Source organism: Gigantopelta aegis, chromosome 15 (genome assembly GCF_016097555.1).
Source record: "Gigantopelta aegis isolate Gae_Host chromosome 15, Gae_host_genome, whole genome shotgun sequence".
Taxonomy (NCBI): Eukaryota; Metazoa; Mollusca; class Gastropoda; order Neomphalida; family Peltospiridae; genus Gigantopelta; species Gigantopelta aegis.
In genome coordinates, this window is record NC_054713.1 from 17,042,649 (window position 1) to 17,065,036 (window position 22,388).

The 22,388-nt window shown below is 37.0% G+C and overlaps 1 protein-coding gene across 2 annotated transcripts; it reads right to left on the reverse strand.

Annotated features, from left to right (window-relative positions):
• Positions 1–4,306: 4,306 nt before the first annotated feature.
• Positions 4,307–22,310, reverse strand: LOC121390109. Of its 2 annotated transcripts, XM_041521837.1 has the most exons (4): positions 22,155–22,310; positions 12,378–12,461; positions 5,733–5,846; positions 4,307–4,410 (listed from the first exon to the last, which is right to left on the reverse strand). In XM_041521837.1, exons 1-4 carry the CDS (start codon positions 22,213–22,215, stop codon positions 4,355–4,357), a joined length of 315 nt encoding a protein of 104 aa, XP_041377771.1. In that variant the 5' UTR covers positions 22,216–22,310; the 3' UTR covers positions 4,307–4,354. The 2 variants fall into 2 exon arrangements, with proteins under 2 accessions (XP_041377771.1, XP_041377772.1); XM_041521838.1 differs by lacking the exon at positions 12,378–12,461 and having other exon boundaries at positions 22,155–22,291.
• Positions 22,311–22,388: the final 78 nt, after the last annotated feature.

Here is a 22,388-nt window from a genome sequence, read left to right on the forward strand (position 1 = left end):
AGAATACACACACTAACCATCAGTGTGATAACTGTTTCTCCCCTTTGATGATCATTGGAACAGAATACACACACTAACCATCAGTGTGAAAACTGTTTCTCCACTTTGATGATCCGTACTTTCGTGACACCTGAGGGGGTGGGATGTAGCCCAGTGGTTAACACCTCGCTTGTTGCGCGGTCGGACTGGGATCGATCTGTATCGCTGGGCCCATTGGGCTATTTCTCGTCCCAGCTAGTGTACCACGACTGGTATATCATAGGATGTTATATGTTCTATCCTGTCTGGGATGATGCATATAAAAGCAGACACGGATGCAGGATTTCTGAAAGGGGGAGGGGGGGGGGGGGTTGCAAACGAGATGACTGATTTTTCCTTTTACACAGAACAGTTAATATAATCACGTTTCCCCTTAAAGGTTATGGCCAATTTTCAAAAAGGGGGGGGGGGGGGCGTCCGGACCCCAGGACACCTCCCTGGATCCGCTTCTAATGGAAAAATGTAGCGGGCTTCCTCTCTAAGACTATATATATATATATATATATATATATATATATATATATATATATATATATATACTGAAACACAATGAAAACGCAAAACCAACTTTTCATTGCAAATAACGACAAACTATTAATGAATTGATGGATAGTGTAATATGACATTAATGCCTGGTATTCATGAGATACATTCACATGGAAACATGGCCAGTTATCATCCGTAATCGAGTTGCATTCGTAATCGAAAATTTCAATTCCCCCCCCCCCCCCCCCCCCCCCCCCCCATATCAAGGTCAGTATCTGGTGTGTGCACCATTGGCCCGTGAGCATGCGTGAAGACGACGGGGAAATGATTGGCACAAACATATCAAATAAGCCACAGGAATGTTCCTCCACTCCTCCTGAAACACCCGTGCAAGCTCAGCGACGTTACTCGGTGGTGGCTGGCGGTGACGTACACGACGTCCTAACTCAACCCACATGTGTTCAATTGGGTTCAAATCCGGTGAAACCGCGGGCCAGTTCATAACGGTGATACCGGCTTGTTGCAGGAATGCCTGGGTAATTCTTGCGGTATGTCTACGGGCATTGTCTTGTTGAAACAGAAGGGGACCTCCTGGTCTTTGGTGACGGCGCAAACGTGGCTGGAGAACTGGTCTTAGAATAACGTCAACATAACGCTCGGCGGTAAGGGCATCGTGGACAATGTTGAGATCACTCCTGAAATCACAGTTGACTGCCCTCCATACCATCAAACAACCGCCGTCAAACCGATCAAGTTCCCTCACACATCCGTCAGCGTACCGTTCATGGAGTCTCCTGTACACACGTGCTCTTCCATCGGCAAAGGAGACAGAGAAACGGGACTCATCTGAGAAAACAATGCTCCGGTAAAAGGCTGATGGATGATTACCATTCTGGAGAGCAAACTGTAGTCTCGCAGCACGATGTCGCGGTGTCATGATGTTACCGTTGTACGGGCGTCTACATCTGAGTCCAGCCTTTCTGAGTCGACGGATAACCGTCATCGGATGGATAGGCCTTCCATGACGTCCTATTGTGTTGCTTGCTGTCATCGTCGCAGTTCTGAACCGGTCACGGAGGTGGTGTTGTTGAATCTGCGTGGGGTCATAACGGGACGTTGACCAGGTCGAGGTCGATCACGGACACTCCCGGTCTGTTGATGACGTTCAACAAGTCGTCCAATAGTTAATGGATGGACTCTGAAGGTCCTAGCAACTTGGCTTTGCGAAGTCCCCCTTGAACCATGCCCAACGCTCGCTCCCTTTGTTCTTCTCGGAGTCGTGGCATTCTTAATGTGATGAGGAATATAACACCGTTATGTGACTTTTATGTGTCCACATACTGGCATTTCACGTGCATTGCATGCAGCATGATTGAGCATGTAGTGAACGCATGCCACACCATTTTGTGTGTTTCTGCTATTGCATGTGTAACGAAAACAAAACCAGGATTAAAACCCAGCCAAAAGTGCCAATCAATGGCTTCCTCTCATAAATTGTTATTTTAAGTCCAATAAATATATTTTTCATTAATCACAACAAAATATTGAGAACTATCTGTTTTGCGTTTTCATTGTGTGTCAGTATATGTTTTGTGTCTGTGATGGTTGTTTATTTGTTGTTTAATTCGGTTTGTTTTGTTTTTTTGGTTTTGTTTTAATTTATTTTTGGGTGGTGGTGGTGGAGGGGATGGGTTTGGTGGGGCGGAAGATAAAGCCTGTAAAATGTGGTATAATAAGATGGAGTTTTTTTAGTCGGACAAGCAACTGTTCTTCCACCCACCGCAATCGACATCGCACATAATAATAATATTTGGTTTTCATAATTTCTCTAAAATATTGGTTACACGGTGATTGATTTTTGAACAACTGTCCACATTTGCATGCTTACATACATTGAAGGTGGCATGCTGCAACAGTGTGACGTCATCTGATCTATCTCTCTCTCTCTCTCTCTCTCTCTCTCTCTCTCTCTCTCTCTCTCTCTCTCTCTCTCTCTCTCACACACACACACACACACGATTAGACCATGCTGCTCGGCGAGATCAAACATTGAAACAAACCGAGCCCATGATTTTGTTTATTCGAATTATTATTGCGACTTTTCAGAATCACCCCTAAAAATGAAGTTATATTATTTACCATAATTAATTTATTCATTTATATCCCAAAGATAATATTGTGAAGACTTAACTGACAAACAGCAGCACTGGCTAGTACTTAATCCACTATTGTGACCTAGACAATATGTTAGAACTGTTCTCGATACAAGACGCACGAGCTGGTTCAGAAATAGACCATGTTTTGGTTTTGACTTGGGCTTGTACATCAAAAATCGCAGTTATGTTCATGTTACTACATAACATATGTTTATATTACTCATTTTTACTGTATTGTTCATAAATAATTGACCCTTTCTGAACATTTATCAGTATTTTAATGTTGTTAAAAGTTAAAGTGTTTTGTTTACACCACTAGAGCACATTAATCATCGGCTATTGGATGTCGAACATTTCGTAATTCTGACACGTATTCATCAGAGAAAACCCCTGTACATTTTTTTCTAATGCAGCAAGGAATCTTTTTATGCACTTCCCCACATGCAGGAAAGCACAAAAAATTGTATTATATACTGTAACGCCTGAAAAAAAAAATCAAAATATTATAAACCAGTAACAGATATAGCATGGATGAAATAAAGCTCAAGAAGTTTCCCAAAATCAAATTGTATGGATCAAATTAACCTAAAAAGACGCACACACCCCGTATCACATTTACCACAAACTAACTCTCTCTCTCTCTCTCTCTCTCTCTCTCTCTCTCTCTCTCTCTCTCTCTCTCTCTCTCTCTCTCTCTCCATTATACACACACACACACACACACACACACGAGACACCGCGCGCGGAAACTTTAAAGGAAAATTTAGGGATTTTGATCTTATAATATGACGTGAAATCTTTAAAGAGAAATACTAAGTAGAAATATCAGTTTTCAAGTAGATATTTAAAAACTAATTTATCATTGATTTTTATTATATTCACACCTATCGGCAAACATAAACTACTAGGTACGTACTGAACTTTTTTTTCTTAAAACCTAAACTCATTTAAATAATTATTACTACATCGAATTGTTTTTAGGGTCAGCCTTTTCCCCTATGAAAAGTTGGATTGTTGTATGTGTGTGTATGGGGGGTGGGGTGGGGGGGGGGGGTGGGGTAGTTTTGGCCTAAGTTGTACAAGCCTTTTTTGTGGTGAATACGTTGTCACCTTTCTGTCACATAACAAATAAACGACGAACATTGCAACTGCTGAGATTGTTTTATTTTAACGTGTCAATATGATCGACATTACAATAATTGCAACTTTTAGATGTAGTCGACGAGTTCCCGTGTTTGAATCTTCATCCATTCTTGAAACAGATTTTCATTTCTTTTTTTTTCTGCCAAAAAAAAAGGAAAACAAAAAGATTTAAAAATAATCAAATTTGTATAACATTGCAGTTATCATAGTGCAGCAAGTAAAACAGTAAGTGTGTGAGGGAGAGAGAGAGAGAGAGAGAGAGAGAGAGAGAGAGAGAGAGAGAGAGAGAGAGAGAGAGAGAGAGAGAGAGAGAGAGCGAGAGAGAGAGAGAGAGAGAGAGAGAGAGAGAGAGAGAGATATATATATATATATATATATATATATATATATATATATATATATATATATATATATATATATATATAAGAGTGTACAATCAAAACACAAGCGAAGTATAATGTATAAAAAAAAATCAGTCTTACTCTTGTGGGAAACAGTCGAGCAGTTTTCTTTCGCATAGTATATAGTCTCTAACCGAGAGGAATCATTCTTAGACACCTTTTCGGATATTTGTCTTTACACTTGGCTGTAAATATACACATACACGCACCATCAACTCGGATCTCCACAACAAATTGTCCACTGGTGGAAATGAAATTGTGCCTTAATACAAAACAGCTGCAGGTATCAGTACTATTTGTCAAGCAATTTAGCTTACGGAATTAGATGTTTCTTATGTAAATACAAATGTCAGGTCAAGTAATAGGGTTTAACGTCTCCATCCATAGCAAGCTATTGTAGAAACAACGTGAACAGAGAATCTGAAGTCTTTGTAACGGTAACCTGATTGGCGATAAATTTTACTTTATTTTGCATTGTCCATCCTACAATGATTTTGGATTAAATATATCAAAACGTATTATTGGAAGAAACCATCAACACTCATATTAATTCAGTTACCTGGTATCAAATTGTTAAAGCGGAGTTCTCATTATGCGATATGTCGCACCGACTTGTCGCGTGCGATTTGTCATAGCGACTCGAATCGTGTGTGTGGGAAGACGTTACGTCATAAGATTTCATGACGTCAAACAAAGCTCATCAATTTAAAAATATGTTGCGGGAAATGTAACAATGGCGAATGCATTCGCTACATTCGCCGTTCGACCTGAGCAGGATAAAGCTGATATTTTAAGACAGTAACCAGTTATTTTTTTTATCCTCCAATCCTACAGGAATATTCGGAAAATCTTTATTTATTCCAGTTTTGTGTACGCAGATCGAGCATTGTGAACCTAGCAAATTTCTTTGCGGTATGACAAGATACATGACCTCATATTTGTAAGAAGTTAGCTATATTATGTCACATTAAAAGTACTGTTATGGCAAAATTAAAAGTTATTTGTATTTACTGTACTTCAATAAATGATTTAAAGAGTATGTTTATTGAAAATCTACTCCGAAATACTCGAGATGAATCGGGCCTATGTTACGTGACCTATAGTTTTGGTCAGTGACCAAAAATATAGAGATTTATCTAGTCAACATATATGGCAATGGCTGGATAAAACATTATACATGCATAAAATACACGTTTATTTTAAATGACCTTTCCAGTTTAGTATTATCTATATAATACACATCGTATTTTACATGGCGTGTGTAGTTTAATAGAGTGTATATAAATACACTTCGAATTTTGCATGGCATCTGCAGTGTACCATCATATATATAATACAAGTTTATCTTCGATGATGTTTGTAGTTTAGTATTGTTTATATAATGCACGGACCTCACATGACTTCTGTAGTTTAGTATTGTCAGTATAATTCACGAATCTCATACGACTTGTGCTGTTTAGTATTATGTAAATATAATACACGATATCTATATTACGCCATGTCTTACATCCACTGCATGTTCCACATGTCTTCGCGCAGAACGTCGGCACATATGGCAAACTACACACGTCGTAGGTCTGTCGTCGTGTTTCAACGGGGATCGAAGGGCCCCATATCATTACTGTAAAAAACAACAGACAGCGTCACTGTTTAATGGTATTGCTATAATAGTTGATGTTATATGTGTAAAATAGCATACAGACATACACATAAGCGCGCGCATGTACACGCACACGCACATACGCACGCACGAACACATACACAAATACATACACATACACACACACACGCATGTACAAACACACATACAGACACATGCATACACACACACGCACGCACACACACAGAGACACACAAACATACACACACACACTCACACACAACTATATAGACAATAATACATGAGTGGCCGTTAGATATTATTTATCGCACAATAGGTTAACTATACCTCACAATGTAATCGACTTACATCGTGTAGTTTTTCATTGGATGTTTGACTGGTGACCTGGTCATCACCTAGGAGCAGCCAGTCGTATGTCTTGAAACTGATAGCACACGTACATGTGCAAACAGTCATGTGTTATCGAAAATAGTAACTGCCAATAAACTTTACCGCACTTGGATGAGATAATGTCCACCCTTCTATAGGATTAGGAACTAACACTGTTAACCTAACCGGTGAGACTACCCATCTAACATCCGCTGAAAAGAGGTCTGAATTGTGTTCCCAACCACAAACAGTCTGAGACGCTAAACTTGATAATGGCGTAATGTTTTGTTTGGGTTTTTTTTTTAACAAAAACTGAAACTGGCCAACTGTTTTTGTCATTCAACTGGAGAAAAAAAACCATTCGCGAAAAACTCCGGCTCTTATAAACCTCTAGTCTCATTTTACGATTGTGTCAAACAAACCTAATTGGCAGTTAACTGATAAACTAAACTGTCTACATTTTGTTAATACAGGAAACACAGACTTTGAGGCTCGGTTGATTAAATATACTCTCCCAAAAAGTTCTGTCACCCATAAGCCCTTAAGAACTCGCTCTGGGTTGGAGCCGGTACCGGGCTGAACCCTGTATCTACCAGTCTTCGGATATACACTGTTTTTATATCAATAATTGACCATAATTTTCTTGACCATTCCCTTGTTGACAAATATCAACCCATGCAAAGGGAGAAGACATGGGGGTTGTTATAGTAATTTTATATATAATGTATACACACATAATGTAGTTACTACTTTATAGGCAGACTTAATTAAAATAATATATTTCACAAGGACCTGGATTTAAACAAGTATCTAGAGTAAATCAAAGTATATAATGATATATGAAAATGAAAATGAGAGAGAGAGAGAGAGAGAGAGAGAGAGAGAGAGAGAGAGAGAGAGAGAGAGAGAGAGAGAGAGAGAGAGAGAGAGAGAGAGGAGGAGGATAAAAGAAAAACAATATACACACATGCACGTGTTTTGATTATGTACATATTTATCATTATTTATAACAACATTTCAGTGATCTGTAAAAAGAAGTAGGATATACAATAGGCATACAGATATGAAGGTGTTTTACTTTACATCAATTCCACGTGACCTGTTGGGGCTGATGGAAACAAATGAATGAACAAAAGTAATTTTAAGATTATAAATCAAATAGAGAATGGTACATTGCCCACTTGGTAACGAATTTATTAAAGCAGTTTTGACTGTAGTGAATATGTTTCTCAATCAGGTATGTTTGTTTAACTTTCCCCTGCGTGTGCTGTAACCTCACCGTGGTGCAGGGGTGTAACATTCTCTTTGAGAATGGCCAATGCAGCACAAAATTGAAGTTTTGAGTAAGATTCAGTGTCCGTAAAATTCTGTGATATTTGTGTTTTTTGTACAGTTCTTTACACTGTTTTTGTTTAAACCTTGATTTTTTTATATTGATGTTGATCATCACTTTATTTATTTGCATTACCATAGTTTGACACCCAATAGCCGATGTATTTTTCGTGATGGGGTGTCGTTAAACATTCATTCATTCATTGTTTAACTTCGTTTTGGAAATGAGTAATGTTTAACTGTGCATTTTGCACTTTGCATTTATATATAAAATACTTAGCTAACAATAATAATAAATAAATAATATTATCTGTTTTAGTATTACATTTACATCCGAATATAACAAGTTCAAATGATAAATTTAGGTTAAATATATGATTACAAGACTTTAATAACCAATTCAAAAAATTGTTCCAAAAAAGCTGAACAACTTAACATTCCCAAAATAGATGTTCTATAGATTCTCGAATTTCATGACAAAAACTACACATTTCACTGTCAATAAGTTTTAGTTTATAAGCAAGCGTGTTGGTAGTCAGTATCCTGAATAATATTCTATATTGGAACCATCTTAATTTTATTTAGGACCAGTTTAGGTTGGAAGTAAAATGAAGTTGCCATTTTAGTATGGCAATATTCGGAACGTTCGACAACGTTAATGCATAATAATATAATGTTGAGCCTTTCCTAATAGAGCAAAGTGTCCGTTGAACCGGAGAATCGTCCCAGGAGATATTTGTTTCAACTTTTTAAATATTTGTTTTCCCAAAATATGACTTAACGGAATTAACGACGCCATGGTATTCTAGAAAAGAAACATCTAACTCGTATATATCATTAAATTCATTAACAAGATCGCAAATCTGAGAAATGCCTTTCTCGAGCCATTTCTTTTTCAAAAAGGTTTTCCTATCAATTTTTATTTGGGAATTATAAAAAATTGGTTCAGATAAGAAATCTTCAAAGGATGTAACTTTTATTGCTGTCAAGAAGTCGTAAAAAGCCTGAATACAGTCCTTCCAAAACAGGTTATTTACATTTTTGAAACATTTTGAGGGGAGGTCGTTACCAAATACAGAAATATTACGTAATTGAGGAAAACAAGCACATAAAATAGGTTTCCATTTTGAATCTTTTGTTTCCAATTTTCGAATCCAGGTAATCTTTAAAGCCTTGATACAATTAAATATATCTATCATACCGAGGCCTCCTTCTTTAACAGGTTTACATACAGTTGGTCTTCTTATCCTCTCTGGTTTTTGGTTCCGTACAAACCTGAATAATATTTTGTTTAATTCACACTGAAACGACTAAGTTGGGTTTGGTAAAGTTAAGAGTAAATAGCTGAGTTTAGATATTAATAAGGCTTTTATTATAGCTATTCTGTCATGTGGTGTTACACATCTTCGCATCCATCTATTTATAATCGGTTTATTTTCAAACAGTTTAGAGTTGTAATTAAGTTTTGTTATTTCAGAAATATCAGTACTAATGATAATTCCAAGTGCTTTAAAAGTTGGAGGATTCCATTTTAGATTTAAATGTGTAATATATTACTGAACTATTCTTTTTGGAACCAATCCAAATAACTTCAGATTTTATTTATTTATTTCATAATTTATTTTTAGTCCTGATAAATCTGCAAATCTATTTAAAGTCGCTATAGTTTCTTCAAAAGATGTTCTGCTACCATTAAGTATAAAATCTGTATCATCAGCGTATTGTGAAATAAGATATTCTTTGCTGTTTATTGAAATGCCTTTAATATTCTTATTATTACAAATAAGCTCTGCAAGAATTTCTACACAGAGGAGGAATATATACGGAGATAATGGGTCTCCTTGCCTGCATCCTTCTGTAAATGTTAAAGGATGATGATACATTTCCTTTGACTATAACACTGGATTTAATATTTGTATAGAACACAAAAATCCATCGTTTAATATCTTCTCCAAATCCAAAGAAATGAAGAGTTTTATGTAAAAAATGACGAAGAAATCGTATCAAATGCCTTTTCAAAATCTACTCTTAGCAACATTCCTGGAATATTTTGGGATTCAGTACAATACAAAATATCATACAGGATCCTTATATTGTCACCGATGTAGCTATTTGACATACACCCAGTTTGATCTTCACTTGTGAGAATATGGAGTACCCCTTTTAGTCTTTCTGATATGCAGGCTGATGCTAATTTATAAACAATATTTAAGAGTGAAATGGGACGCCAGTTAGTTAGAAAAGGTTTGGGTTTATCGCCTTTGGGTATGCAGGTAATCATTCCAAGTTTCTGTGTTATAGATAATTCACCATTAATAAAAACATAATTCACAGATGCAAGAACAAAATAAACAATATTTTTCCAATTTTTTTTTTTTTTAATTCGGCAGAGAAACCGTCAGACCCTGGACTTTTATTGTTCTTTGTACATTTTAAAGCATTTGATAATTTTTCATATATCAATAAACCCTCTAAAGAGTCTGCTTGTTCTCTGCTAAGTTTATTTATATCCTGACCTAAAACTAAGTCATGTAGGTCAGTATCAGCTATCATATCTTATTTTGAAGAATAGAGGTTTTCATAAACGTTTTTTGTCTCATAAGTTCATTTTCATTTGTAACGATAGAACCATCATTTTTCTCAATTTAAGTTATAGACTTGCTAATAAAGCTCCTATTGTCTAAGTTACAGAAATAGTTAGAAATTCGTTCACCTTCATCTATCTCTAGATCTGATGTAGACATCCTCCATTTTCTTTTCACGAAGGCTTTCTAAGTTTTTTTCTTTTTGTCTGTATAATTTAAAAATCTAATTGTTCGCTATTTTCTAATATCTCTATTTCTTCAATCAGCTGTTTTTCTAGTTTACAGTTTTCTTTTTTTCAATTACGATGAGTATGAAATTGTCTTTCCTCTAATTTCCATAAGTAATACTTCTAGGAATAATTGATCATTAATTGTAAAATTTATTTCAGATAGGGATATATCATCAACAGTATCCAAGTTATAGACAGACGCGGCATATTGTCTCTTAACATCAGAAATAACTTTTTTAATTATTCATATATAAGATATATTTTTAAAGAGTGAATTATTAAATTTCCAAAAGGTGTTGTGCCTTTGGTTTTCACTGAATTCGAGATTTAGACTTATAATAGAATGATCAGTTCTATATCCACAATGTATATTGGAGTTCAGGACATAAGAATACAACATTTCTGATATTAGAAAAAATCTAATCGAGCTTCTTTTATTGGGTTATTCTTCCTCCATGTGTAATTACGTAGTTTGGGATTATGATCTCTCCAGATGTCCACAAGATCTAATTAACTTATTATATCTATCACTTCATCGCAAGTTTTTCGATTGTTTACATTTATGTAGTTATGTGTATCAATCTGTGGGTTTAGAACAAGATTCCAATCTCCACGAAAAATATATTTATTTTTAAGAGCTTTTACTTCTTGTAGAACTTGCTTGTAAAAGTTTGGACTGTCTGAATTTGGTCCATATAGGTTTACTAATTTTATACGTATATTGTAAATAGTTATATCCACAATAAGTAAATTTCCGCCGTCTCCTCTAAATACTTTATGTATGTTATATTCAAAATTGTTATTTATTAATATAGCAACGCCACGAGATTGCCTGTTTTTAGAATTAAAAATACATTCGTATCCCCACTCCGCGCGTATAAGAAGTTCCTTTTCTTTAGTAAAGTGAGTGTCTTGTAGGAAATAAAACGAATAACATTTTGACTTTAAAAAAAAATAAAAATCAATGATATCAATGATTATTATGTCTCTAACGACCAATGTCTTGTATTTCATGTGTTAAAATGTATCAATAAATCAAATTTTATATAATTATGTTCTGTGTTCTGTATATAGTTGTATCCGACCATTCCATTATTTACTACATGTATTATTCAAGGTAAAAGGCAGGTCAGTAGTAATGCGCTCAACCGTGGCTTGTGTTGTTTTAAGGCGTCTGCGTTAAATGGGACGTCCGACTTATTTTACCATTGAAAGATCAACATATCTAAACAAATACTACTACAACACACCTCACACTTTCAAATTTCAGCTATTTAATTCTACAAAGATACCAACCATAAATGTTCTCATGCTGTTGCTGTGGCACGGAATCGCCTACATGTTGCAGACTCGCAACAATACGTTCTAAGCTATCGAGTGTCAATGTGTGTGTGTGTGTGTGTGTGTGTGTGTGTGTCTTAAACACAATTTTACCGGCATCGGTGGCGTCGTGGTTAGGCCATCGGTCTACAGGCTGGGAGGTACTGGGTTCGGATCTCAGTCGAGGCATGGGATTTTTAATCCAGATACAGACTCCAAACCCTGAGTGAGTGATCCGCAAGGCTCAATGGGTAAACCACCAGTGATCTATAACTCGTTCAACAAAGGCCATGGTTGTGCTATCCTGCCTGTGCGAAGCGCAAATAAAAGCTCCGTTGCTGCCTAATCGTACAAGAGTAGCCTATGTGGCGACAGCGGGATTCCTCTTAAAAACAGTGTCAGAATGACCATATGTTTGACGTCCAATAGCCGATGATAAGATAAACAACTCAATGTGCTCTAGTGGCGTCGTTAAATAAATCAAAACAACACATTTAACTCTCTGTCTGTGTGTGTCTCTCTCTCTCTCTCTCTCTCTCTCTCTCTCTCTCTCTCTCTCTCTCTCTCTCTCTCTCTGTGTGTGTGTGTGTGTGTGTGTGTGTGTGTGTGTGTGTGAATGTATATATGGATGTATTTGTGTCAGTCACAAGTCATTATGACTATGAAAGCTTTAGCAAAACTCAAAACATACTTACAATGTATACAGGTTTTACCAAAATTCCAGGGGTGGCAAATACACTTTCTAGCTTTAGCATTGTATGTCGATCCATTGTAGCAATCTGTAAAAGGAACAGGTATTTCAAATGATTTCTGATCGCCATGTGGACTTGCGTGGGTGTGGGTGTGGGTAATTTTTGGCACGCTTCCATCAGAGAACTGTTCAAGCACAGACTTGCCACGATACGTATGTACTACATACATCGATATACGCAGGGGATTACAAACCCTGAAAAACTGGACACGTCTGAACGATGACTAAAACGTTCGTCCCAGGGGGTTATACTTTAAATAATCAATAGGTCAAGACAATATTATATATATATATAACAATGGCATTATGATATATATATATGTATATATATATATATATATATATATATATATATATATATATATATATATATATATACTGAAAGGAAAAAGAAACGTCGAGTCAACTTTAAAGCCAGCAGATCAAATTGTATGACACGATATGTACAATTGTACCACATATCTATGAAGGACGGACACTAATCATAATACTGGCAATTTTTTTTATTGAAATATGAAAGAATATGGCAACATAATCCGATTGCAAATGAGTGTACCCCACTAGAATTGAAACCAAACATTCATTGAAACAATTCATTAGTATCCGTCACATGTCATTTAATTCTCGTTAGTCTGTGTATGACTCCACTAGTCTCACTGGTCTCACTAGTACCGTGTGTGACCACCCGTGCCTGTGTAGCTGCCCTGACTCTCCTGGTCTTGGAATTCATCAAGGCATTCACACTCCTCATTGGAACGTTATTCCATTCGTCTACCAAGGCATCTTTGAGCTGAGCAATGGTGATGGGTGGGTTTGGACGATTTCTCACTCTCCTGTCCAACTGATTCCACCAGTGCTCAATGCGGGACCGACCGGGGCTCTACGCGGGCCAGTCGAGGGGGACGATGTTTTTTGCTGCAAGGAAGTCCCTATACACTCTTCCAAAATGCGGCCTCGCGTCGTCTTGTTGCAATGTCAGGTTGTTTTGCTGGACAAAGGGCACGGCGTGAGGCTGCAGGATCTCATCCCTGTATCGGACGGCTGTCAGGTTCCCAGCGATGACCACCATGGGAAATTCCACCCCAGACCATGACTGAGCCACCATAAAATATGTCCCTTTCATCAAAGCAAGCCTCGACCAATCTCTTCCCACGACGTCGATACACCGGGAAATTGTGAACCTTGATTCATACGTGATCAGTACACGCCTCCATTGCATTATGCGGAACCTTCCCGGTGCATGTGCATGCAGCCAATTCATCCGATGTTGTCGACGTAATGGTGCTAGAGCGAGACCAACGTAGGAGCGACGCGCAACGAAATTGGCCTCTCTCATCCGATTCCTTACAGTTTTGGGGAGGATGGGACGATTGTGGGTGCCTATGGTGTTGCGAGCAGTTTCGATGGAAGTAAGGTGATGATCGCGCAAATACGCAAGCCTGATTGCTGGGTGATTTTGGCGTGGCGTTACACATGGGCGCAACCCTTTCTGTAACCCGCAAATGTATCACAAGACTTTGTATGGTTCGAACATTCTCACCAAATTGTACGGCAACTTTATTTGCGTATGACCTTGCATGAGCTGTGAAATTGCTTGACCCCTCTCAATTTCGGTCAAGCCTGGCATAATGGCAATTACAGTTTTACCAAGTAACGCATCGTATTGTGTTCTGTAACAGGTAACACTACAATGTGGTATGAGTTGTACCCCGCAACTTTCGTCCGAATCATGTTTTTGCACGTGCATTTGGTGATTTTCATTGTCTTGCCGTACATCGCTCCCTATCACACTTTATTGCGTGTGCATTCAGAGTATTGCGCACAATAACCCAATGAACTATTTGTACAACATCCATACAAGTCCGCCCACTTATTTAGGAAATTTTCCACAATTTATGACCCGACGTTTCTTTTTCCTTTCAGTATATATACATATACATATATATGCGCGCGCACACACACACACACGCACGCACGCACGCACGCACGCACATAGATAGATAGATAGATAGATAGATAGATAAACGAGCTTGTCTGTCATACCATTTTTATGAAACTCGTGAACAGGTCCGGTATTTGGCGAGCGAACAAAACATTTTCAAAAGCAAGTTTGCACTCAATCTTTTCCAGCGTTCGGAAAAAAAGACGCATCAGGCAACCAGTTTATTTGATTACAGAGAGATGCAAAGTGAAGTCATTCAAATATCGACGTCATTCAACAACAAACAATGCCTCGCCAGTCTGCGCGTGTCAATATTACACTTGTTAGATATTGATTAATTGTTATGACATGAGTAATATCTTACATCGGTGTGTAGTAAATCGTCATCATCAAGAGGTAAAACATATGCGAGATTTAAAGATACTTTTAATTTCAAAAACTAATTTAATTTATTTTACTACCACAATGATCCTGGACAATTTTACTAAAATTCAGAACATTCAACCATTACCTACCAATTGAAACAGGACGCCGGGACAACACTCCATTAGAATAAAGAACTAGCACATTATGTAATAACGATATCGGAGACGAATTTCACTATTTATTCAAATGCATTTTTTTCGCACACTCTCGTTAAAGCCATATTATTATATTAAACCCAGTATAATGAAAGCAGAACAAATTAAGTATCCTGAAGAAATTATGCATAATAAAAGAAATCACTGACAAATGTCGTAAGCGTGTATTATGCATTACTGCCACCAATTGCTTATACATGTTATCTATTTATGAGTACACGGAGGTGTGTTTGTATTTATGTTATATGACGCACATATATATCAGTAACAGCGGATCCAGGGGGAGTCCAGTGGCCCGACACCCCCCCCCCCCCCTCCCTTTTGAAAACCGTCAATAACCTTTAAGGGGAAATGTGATTATATTAACTGTTCTAAATGCTTAAATTATAAAAATATCACATGTGGACCCCCCTCTCTTTCAGAAATCCTGCATCTGCGCCTGTTCCTACACCATTTTAAACTCTTAATCTTGTTTAGTATACTGAACAATAAAATAAATATTACTGTTTTATATATACATATAATTTATTATGTGTTCACGTTAAAATGAATTTGGATAATAAACTGTCAAAACAGACTTTAAAAAAAACTGAATTGTGAAAAACAGTAGTTATGACGTCAGTCGTTGTAAAACGTGTTATGACGTTACGATTATGTAGAAATCGTCCAGGGCACGTATTTTCGAAGCTATCTTAGCCACGATTTGTTGCAAATCCGTTGTAAGTGACTGTGACAAATGCCGTAGTGTATTTTCGAAATTGTCGTAACTACAAAATATCCAATATTATGGTAAATATATCGTAGAAACCAATATGGCGCCTTACATCTTATTTCATGATAATGATGAAGATACAGCTATCCAGGTTTGTAAAGTATTTTGCCATCAAAACTTTAAAACAGTGAATTACAACCGTGGCCTTTGAATGTTATGCCACCTATTTCAGAAAATTTACCAGTCGATATAATGGGGCCTGATCGGGGTTGTTGAAGAAAGAAAGAAGTGTTTTATTTAACGACGCACTCAACACATTTTATTTTACGGTTATATGGCGTCAGACATATGGTTAAGAACCACACAGATTTTGAGAGGAAACCCGCTGTCGCCACTACATGGGCTACTCTTCCGATTAGCAGCAAGGGATCTTTTATTTGCGCTTCCCACAGACAGGATAGCACAAACCATGGCCTTTGTTGAACCAGTTATGGATCACTGGTCGGTGCAAGTGGTTTGCACCTACCCACTGAGCCTTGCGGGGCACTCACTCAGGGTTTGGAGTTGGTATCTGGATTAAAAATCCCATGCCTCGACTGGGATCCGAACCCAGTACCTACCAGCCTGTAGACCGATGGCCTGCCACGTCGCCACCGAGGCCGGTGGGTTGTTGAAGAAGGCACAAGTGAGGCTGTTCAATATAAAATGCACCTAAATGATGTATCGGAAACCCAAATAAAAGATATGTTACTGAACTTAACCCAATTGATAAATTTTCACTATTTACAGCAATAAAAAATCGACAAGAAACTTTTCAAAAATTAATATTCGAAATGATTTACTGGTACATGAAAAATGTAAAGATTTTATATATATACATATACATATACTGCATTATTAAGATAGTAAAATATGTTGTGTGACAAGCTTAGGACCATTTAAATATTACGTAACGCTCGAGGGTGGGGGTGGATGTATGTGCAAACGTTATGTAGCATTATATGGAATGAGTGGGTGTACCGAACAACATTATGTAAATCACTGTTTTATTAATAAAAAAAAATAATAAAAAAAATAAAAATATATATATATATATATATATATATATATATATATATATATATATATGTTTTTTTTTTTTTTTTTTTTTCCGTCTCATAAACACTGTCACGGCACAGTATTTAACGTAGACAGTTATAGCTATAGTTCTTCCCGCAGGGAACGCCTTTTTTCATACTATGAAATTTTACTACCAATTATTTATTTATAAGCGATTGTTTTCTAAACTGCACACACAAATAGTAAAAAATAATAATAATTCCAAAACACTTTTACTTTTCTTCTTACATCAAACCAAACTGAAATTATTTACAAAAAAAAATAAACAAATGGTGGGTGACAAACTATAGATTTAAGCACACAATGATGATTATAAATCGAGTTGAAATGCATGCGTATTTGCGCCATTGGCGTAGCTAGGATTTTATATTGGTGGGGATCCATATTAGGAGGACAACCCACACTATGTATGTATGTATGTAGGTAGGTAGGTAGGTAGGCAGGCAGGCAAGCAGGCAGGTAGGTAGGTATGTAGTTAGATAAGTATGTAGGTAGGTAGGTAGATAGGTAGGTGTGTAGGTATGTACGTATGCTTTTATAAAATTTAATAGTTTGAAAAAGGTTTGATTGGGGGCAAATTTTTTCACGAGGGACATAAACATTATACGACATGGAAGAGAGTTTAATATCCCATTTATTACCCATAATCGATTTTAATTCACAACAACCAAAACAAATAAACGTTTACATTGTAAGGAAACAGACTATGCGAAATAATACAGATAATCAGTGCTTAGCCGTATGATGTCCAATCCATTCACTACAAACGATAGTCCCTAATTAAAATGTGTAATTTTCGTGAATTTTGAATGAAAACAAACATTATGGACAAACTGTTCTAACACATTATGACCACTTTGCGGGTTGTTTGTGTGTGTTGGAGTGTGTCTGTGTGTGTGTGGGGGGGGGTATTTGGTGTTTTTTGGTGTTTGATTGTTTGTTTGTTGTTTTTTGTATTTTGTTGTTGTTGTTGTTGTTGTGATTAAACACTGTACATATACGTTTTAACAAATTAAAGAATTATAGAACTTTGTAAACTAAGTTTGCGCTTCCTTGGAATTTTAACTTTTTTTGTAAAGAAATTAAATCAGAACTCTGAACATGGATTTAAAATACAGAATGAAGTCAATCTTCATCAGAAGTTTCTGATTCACTTGATATTATGATGCGACGACGCTTTGAACGTGGTGAATGGAGGGGCTCATTCGATTGACGTCCGGTGTTGAAACTGATGTTAGAAATGCCACCATATATTGGTCCTGCAAATTATGTTCCCAATATATTACAGTTGGATTATGTAGTGGAACCAAACATTTGATTGTGTGTTTGAAACTGTGAAGACGTCGAAGCGACTGCGTTTTGCTCAGGCGTGGAAACGGGCAGGCATGTAGGAGATTTCGATTTGCGAACAAGCATTCTGCTAATTTCCTTGTGTTGTTCATCTGATATTGTGGCATATTCGTTGGCCGATGCAACTTTTTTTGTGCACTGACAACTGCATGATATTTGTGGGACCACAATTATTATCGTTCAAAGTCTGCAGCATTGTTTTTCGTGCGCTGTGGTTTGTGAATCGTTTGTGTCCAGTTAAATTAGCAGCTTGTGCCATGGTTTTCATGAAATTACTCAGTTTGTTTATGCCCACCGGCTGACATTTGAACCATAATTCACCATCTGTAGGAAAATATCTGGCGTTGCTGGATAAATAAACGTGATGCTGTTGACCTGAGAAATTGGATGGTCTTAAACACTGATATTGTTTGTACAGTGCTATCAGACATCGATCTGGCTCAGATGGAATCGCTCAAACACGAGGAGGTGTTTTTCTGACATCTCTGGGATTTGCCCCTTTACGTGTTTTGGTCTGACGTTCGTTGAACTCCAAAAATTCATTATTATCAGTGTCAGTTTTTTAGAGACACGTCACCCTATGTCATCTGTCTGTGCTGACCGTAATCCAAAATAGAGCGTATTGTTCCACCATAGATAGTGTTTGCAGTATTGTATTTGGGGTATTCCCCCCAAGTTGACCAGATTCCCACAGTTTGTCAACTGATTCAGCCTTACATTGTTTGATGCCTTTGCCTTCACGTTTCGGATACTTTTGTTTACATGTAAGTACTTCGCGTTATTTCGAGAAACGGGTATCAACCATTATGGATGGGGTGTAGTTGCAACGTTTTAAATGTCTATCAATGCTGGACCGAATACACCGCAAACTGCTTGGCTCATATTCATCACCACTGGGTTTTCGGACTTCCATAAACAAATTTGCATAAAATCAAGTCTAGTTCTTCTGGTGGGGTTGTTTTCTATTTTTCGGGTTTCTTATAGTGATTTTGTGAAACAATTGTTGAGAATTTCCATGTTATTTTTTGTTTTTAAGGATGTGTTTTTATTTTCATTAACAGAACTAAACTGTTCAATATCGTCAATCCAATTTATACTTGCATTGTCATTCTCGTTTTCCGGAATGTTATCAAGTATCATGTCATCTGCAAGTAAATCATCAATAACCTCTTCTGGCAAGTCGATAGCTGAATGTGTATGCGGGGTGGGAACACTTGTCACGGTTTCTGGTATTACTCTGAGCCTAAATCTCGGTACTTGTAATTTACCAATTTCTGTGTTAACCACATATATGTGGTACGTATTTAGCGGTCTGATAATATTGATGACACATCCAGTAAGATCCCCATCTATCTTCACCAAATCATTTATTTTTACCGGAGTTTGTAGTACGGAAGCGGCCATTCTTTCGGTTTTCCTGTCAAACGAAATCTAGCAGATGATAGTTTTGTATTTAATTTGATTTGTATATATTATAAGCTAATATCTCTAGAACAATGTATAATGGTTGCATGATATATCTTACATGCTTATTATTTAAAAAAAAATAATAATAATTTAAAAAAAATGTATCGGGTAGTGTGCTCTCGAATAAACGCGATGCTATTTTGTACATAATGTATTGTGACCCAGCTGTATACTGTCAATGAAAACAGTTAATGAATGAAAGGTGAAGCAAAAATAGATCCTGCAAGGTCATAGCATGAGCCAATCGTGTGACGCCGAGATGTTACGTCCCACTTGGCGTTCTAGTAGGACTTATCACTTTGATGTGTACCAAGATATTTTTAACCATATGGATAACAATTTTTGTATTTCCAAAAACATTTGATTGTGTGTTTGAAACTGTGAAGACGTCGAAGCGACTGCGTTTTGCTCAGGCGTGGAAACGGGCAGGCATGTAGGAGATTTCGATTTGCGAACAAGCATTCTGCTAATTTCCTTGTGTTGTTCATCTGATATTGTGGCATATTCGTTGGCCGATGCAACTTTTTTTGTGCACTGACAACTGCATGATATTTGTGGGACCACAATTATTATCGTTCAAAGTCTGCAGCATTGTTTTTCGTGCGCTGTGGTTTGTGAATCGTTTGTGTCCAGTTAAATTAGCAGCTTGTGCCATGGTTTTCATGAAATTACTCAGTTTGTTTATGCCCACCGGCTGACATTTGAACCATAATTCACCATCTGTAGGAAAATATCTGGCGTTGCTGGATAAATAAACGTGATGCTGTTGACCTGAGAAATTGGATGGTCTTAAACACTGATATTGTTTGTACAGTGCTATCAGACATCGATCTGGCTCAGATGGAATCGCTCAAACACGAGGAGGTGTTTTTCTGACATCTCTGGGATTTGCCCCTTTACGTGTTTTGGTCTGACGTTCGTTGTACTCCAAAAATTCATTATTATCAGTGTCAGTTTTTTTAGAGACACGTCACCCTATGTCATCTGTCTGTGCTGACCGTAATCCAAAATAGAGCGTATTGTTCCACCATAGATAGTGTTTGCAGTATTGTATTTGGGGTATTCCCCCCAAGTTGACCAGATTCCCACAGTTTGTCAACTGATTCAGCCTTACATTGTTTGATGCCTTTGCCTTCACGTTTCGGATACTTTTGTTTACATGTAAGTACTTCGCGTTATTTCGAGAAACGGGTATCAACCATTATGGATGGGGTGTAGTTGCAACGTTTTAAATGTCTATCAATGCTGGACCGAATACACCGCAAACTGCTTGGCTCATATTCATCACCACTGGGTTTTCGGACCTCCATAAACAAATTTGCATAAAATCAAGTCTAGTTCTTCTGGTGGGGTTGTTTCTATTTTTCGGGTTTCTTATAGTGATTTTGTGAAACAATTGTTGAGAATTTCCATGTTATTTTTTGTTTTTAAGGATGTGTTTTTATTTTCATTAACAGAACTAAACTGTTCAATATCGTCAATCCAATTTATACTTGCATTGTCATTCTCGTTTTCCGGAATGTTATCAAGTATCATGTCATCTGCAAGTAAATCATCAATAACCTCTTCTGGCAAGTCGATAGCTGAATGTGTATGCGGGGTGGGAACACTTGTCACGGTTTCTGGTATTACTCTGAGCCTAAATCTCGGTACTTGTAATTTACCAATTTCTGTGTTAACCACATATATGTGGTACGTATTTAGCGGTCTGATAATATTGATGACACATCCAGTAAGATCCCCATCTATCTTCACCAAATCATTTATTTTTTACGGAGTTTGTAGTACGGAAGCGGCCATTCTTTCGGTTTTCCTGTCAAACGAAATCTAGCAGATGATAGTTTTGTATTTAATTTGATTTGTATATATTATAAGCTAATATCTCTAGAACAATGTATAATGGTTGCATGATATATCTTACATGCTTATTATTTAAAAAAAAAAAATAATAATTTAAAAAAAATGTATCGGGTAGTGTGCTCTCGAATAAACGCGATGCTATTTTGTACATAATGTATTGTGACCCAGCTGTATACTGTCAATGAAAACAGTTAATGAATGAAAGGTGAAGCAAAAATAGATCCTGCAAGGTCATAGCATGAGCCAATCGTGTGACGCCGAGATGTTACGTCCCACTTGGCGTTCTAGTAGGACTTATCACTTTGATGTGTACCAAGATATTTTTAACCATATGGATAACAATTTTTGTATTTCACCTTTTGATGTCGTTAAAATGAAACAACAAATAACACAGGGGACAATATTTCAAAATTTTAGGTAACCAGAAGTCCGTTGACGTGAGTTTTACTTAGGTAACCGATTTTTTAGTTACGTGAATATAGTTATCGTAACCGATGAGTTAGGCCTACCTAATCCTAACACATTTGAACTACGGTTCTGTTCTATATTGATGGTTAAAATGCATTTCAAAACAAACAGATTTTCACTTTCATTACTGATGTATGGGACTTTAATCTCGTGATTATAAAGTTGCGTAACTGTTCTCGAGAAATATTGTGCCCTGTTTTAAATATTTCGAAGCTAACTTACGCCAAGCAGCTGTGAGCCCAAGCGCCAACAGAAGACAGAACAGAACCAAGATCGGCCGCATGTTGTCGCTTCTTCGTAGTGACGTACGAACAGTCAATACTCCTGGGTGTTATAGAAACTTGATGCGTTGCGTTTACGGAGAAACGTGTTCACATTATTACAAGATGGCTGAATTTAATTAGACAAACAATCAAATGATTAATATGTAATTACAGGTATAATTAGAATGCGCAC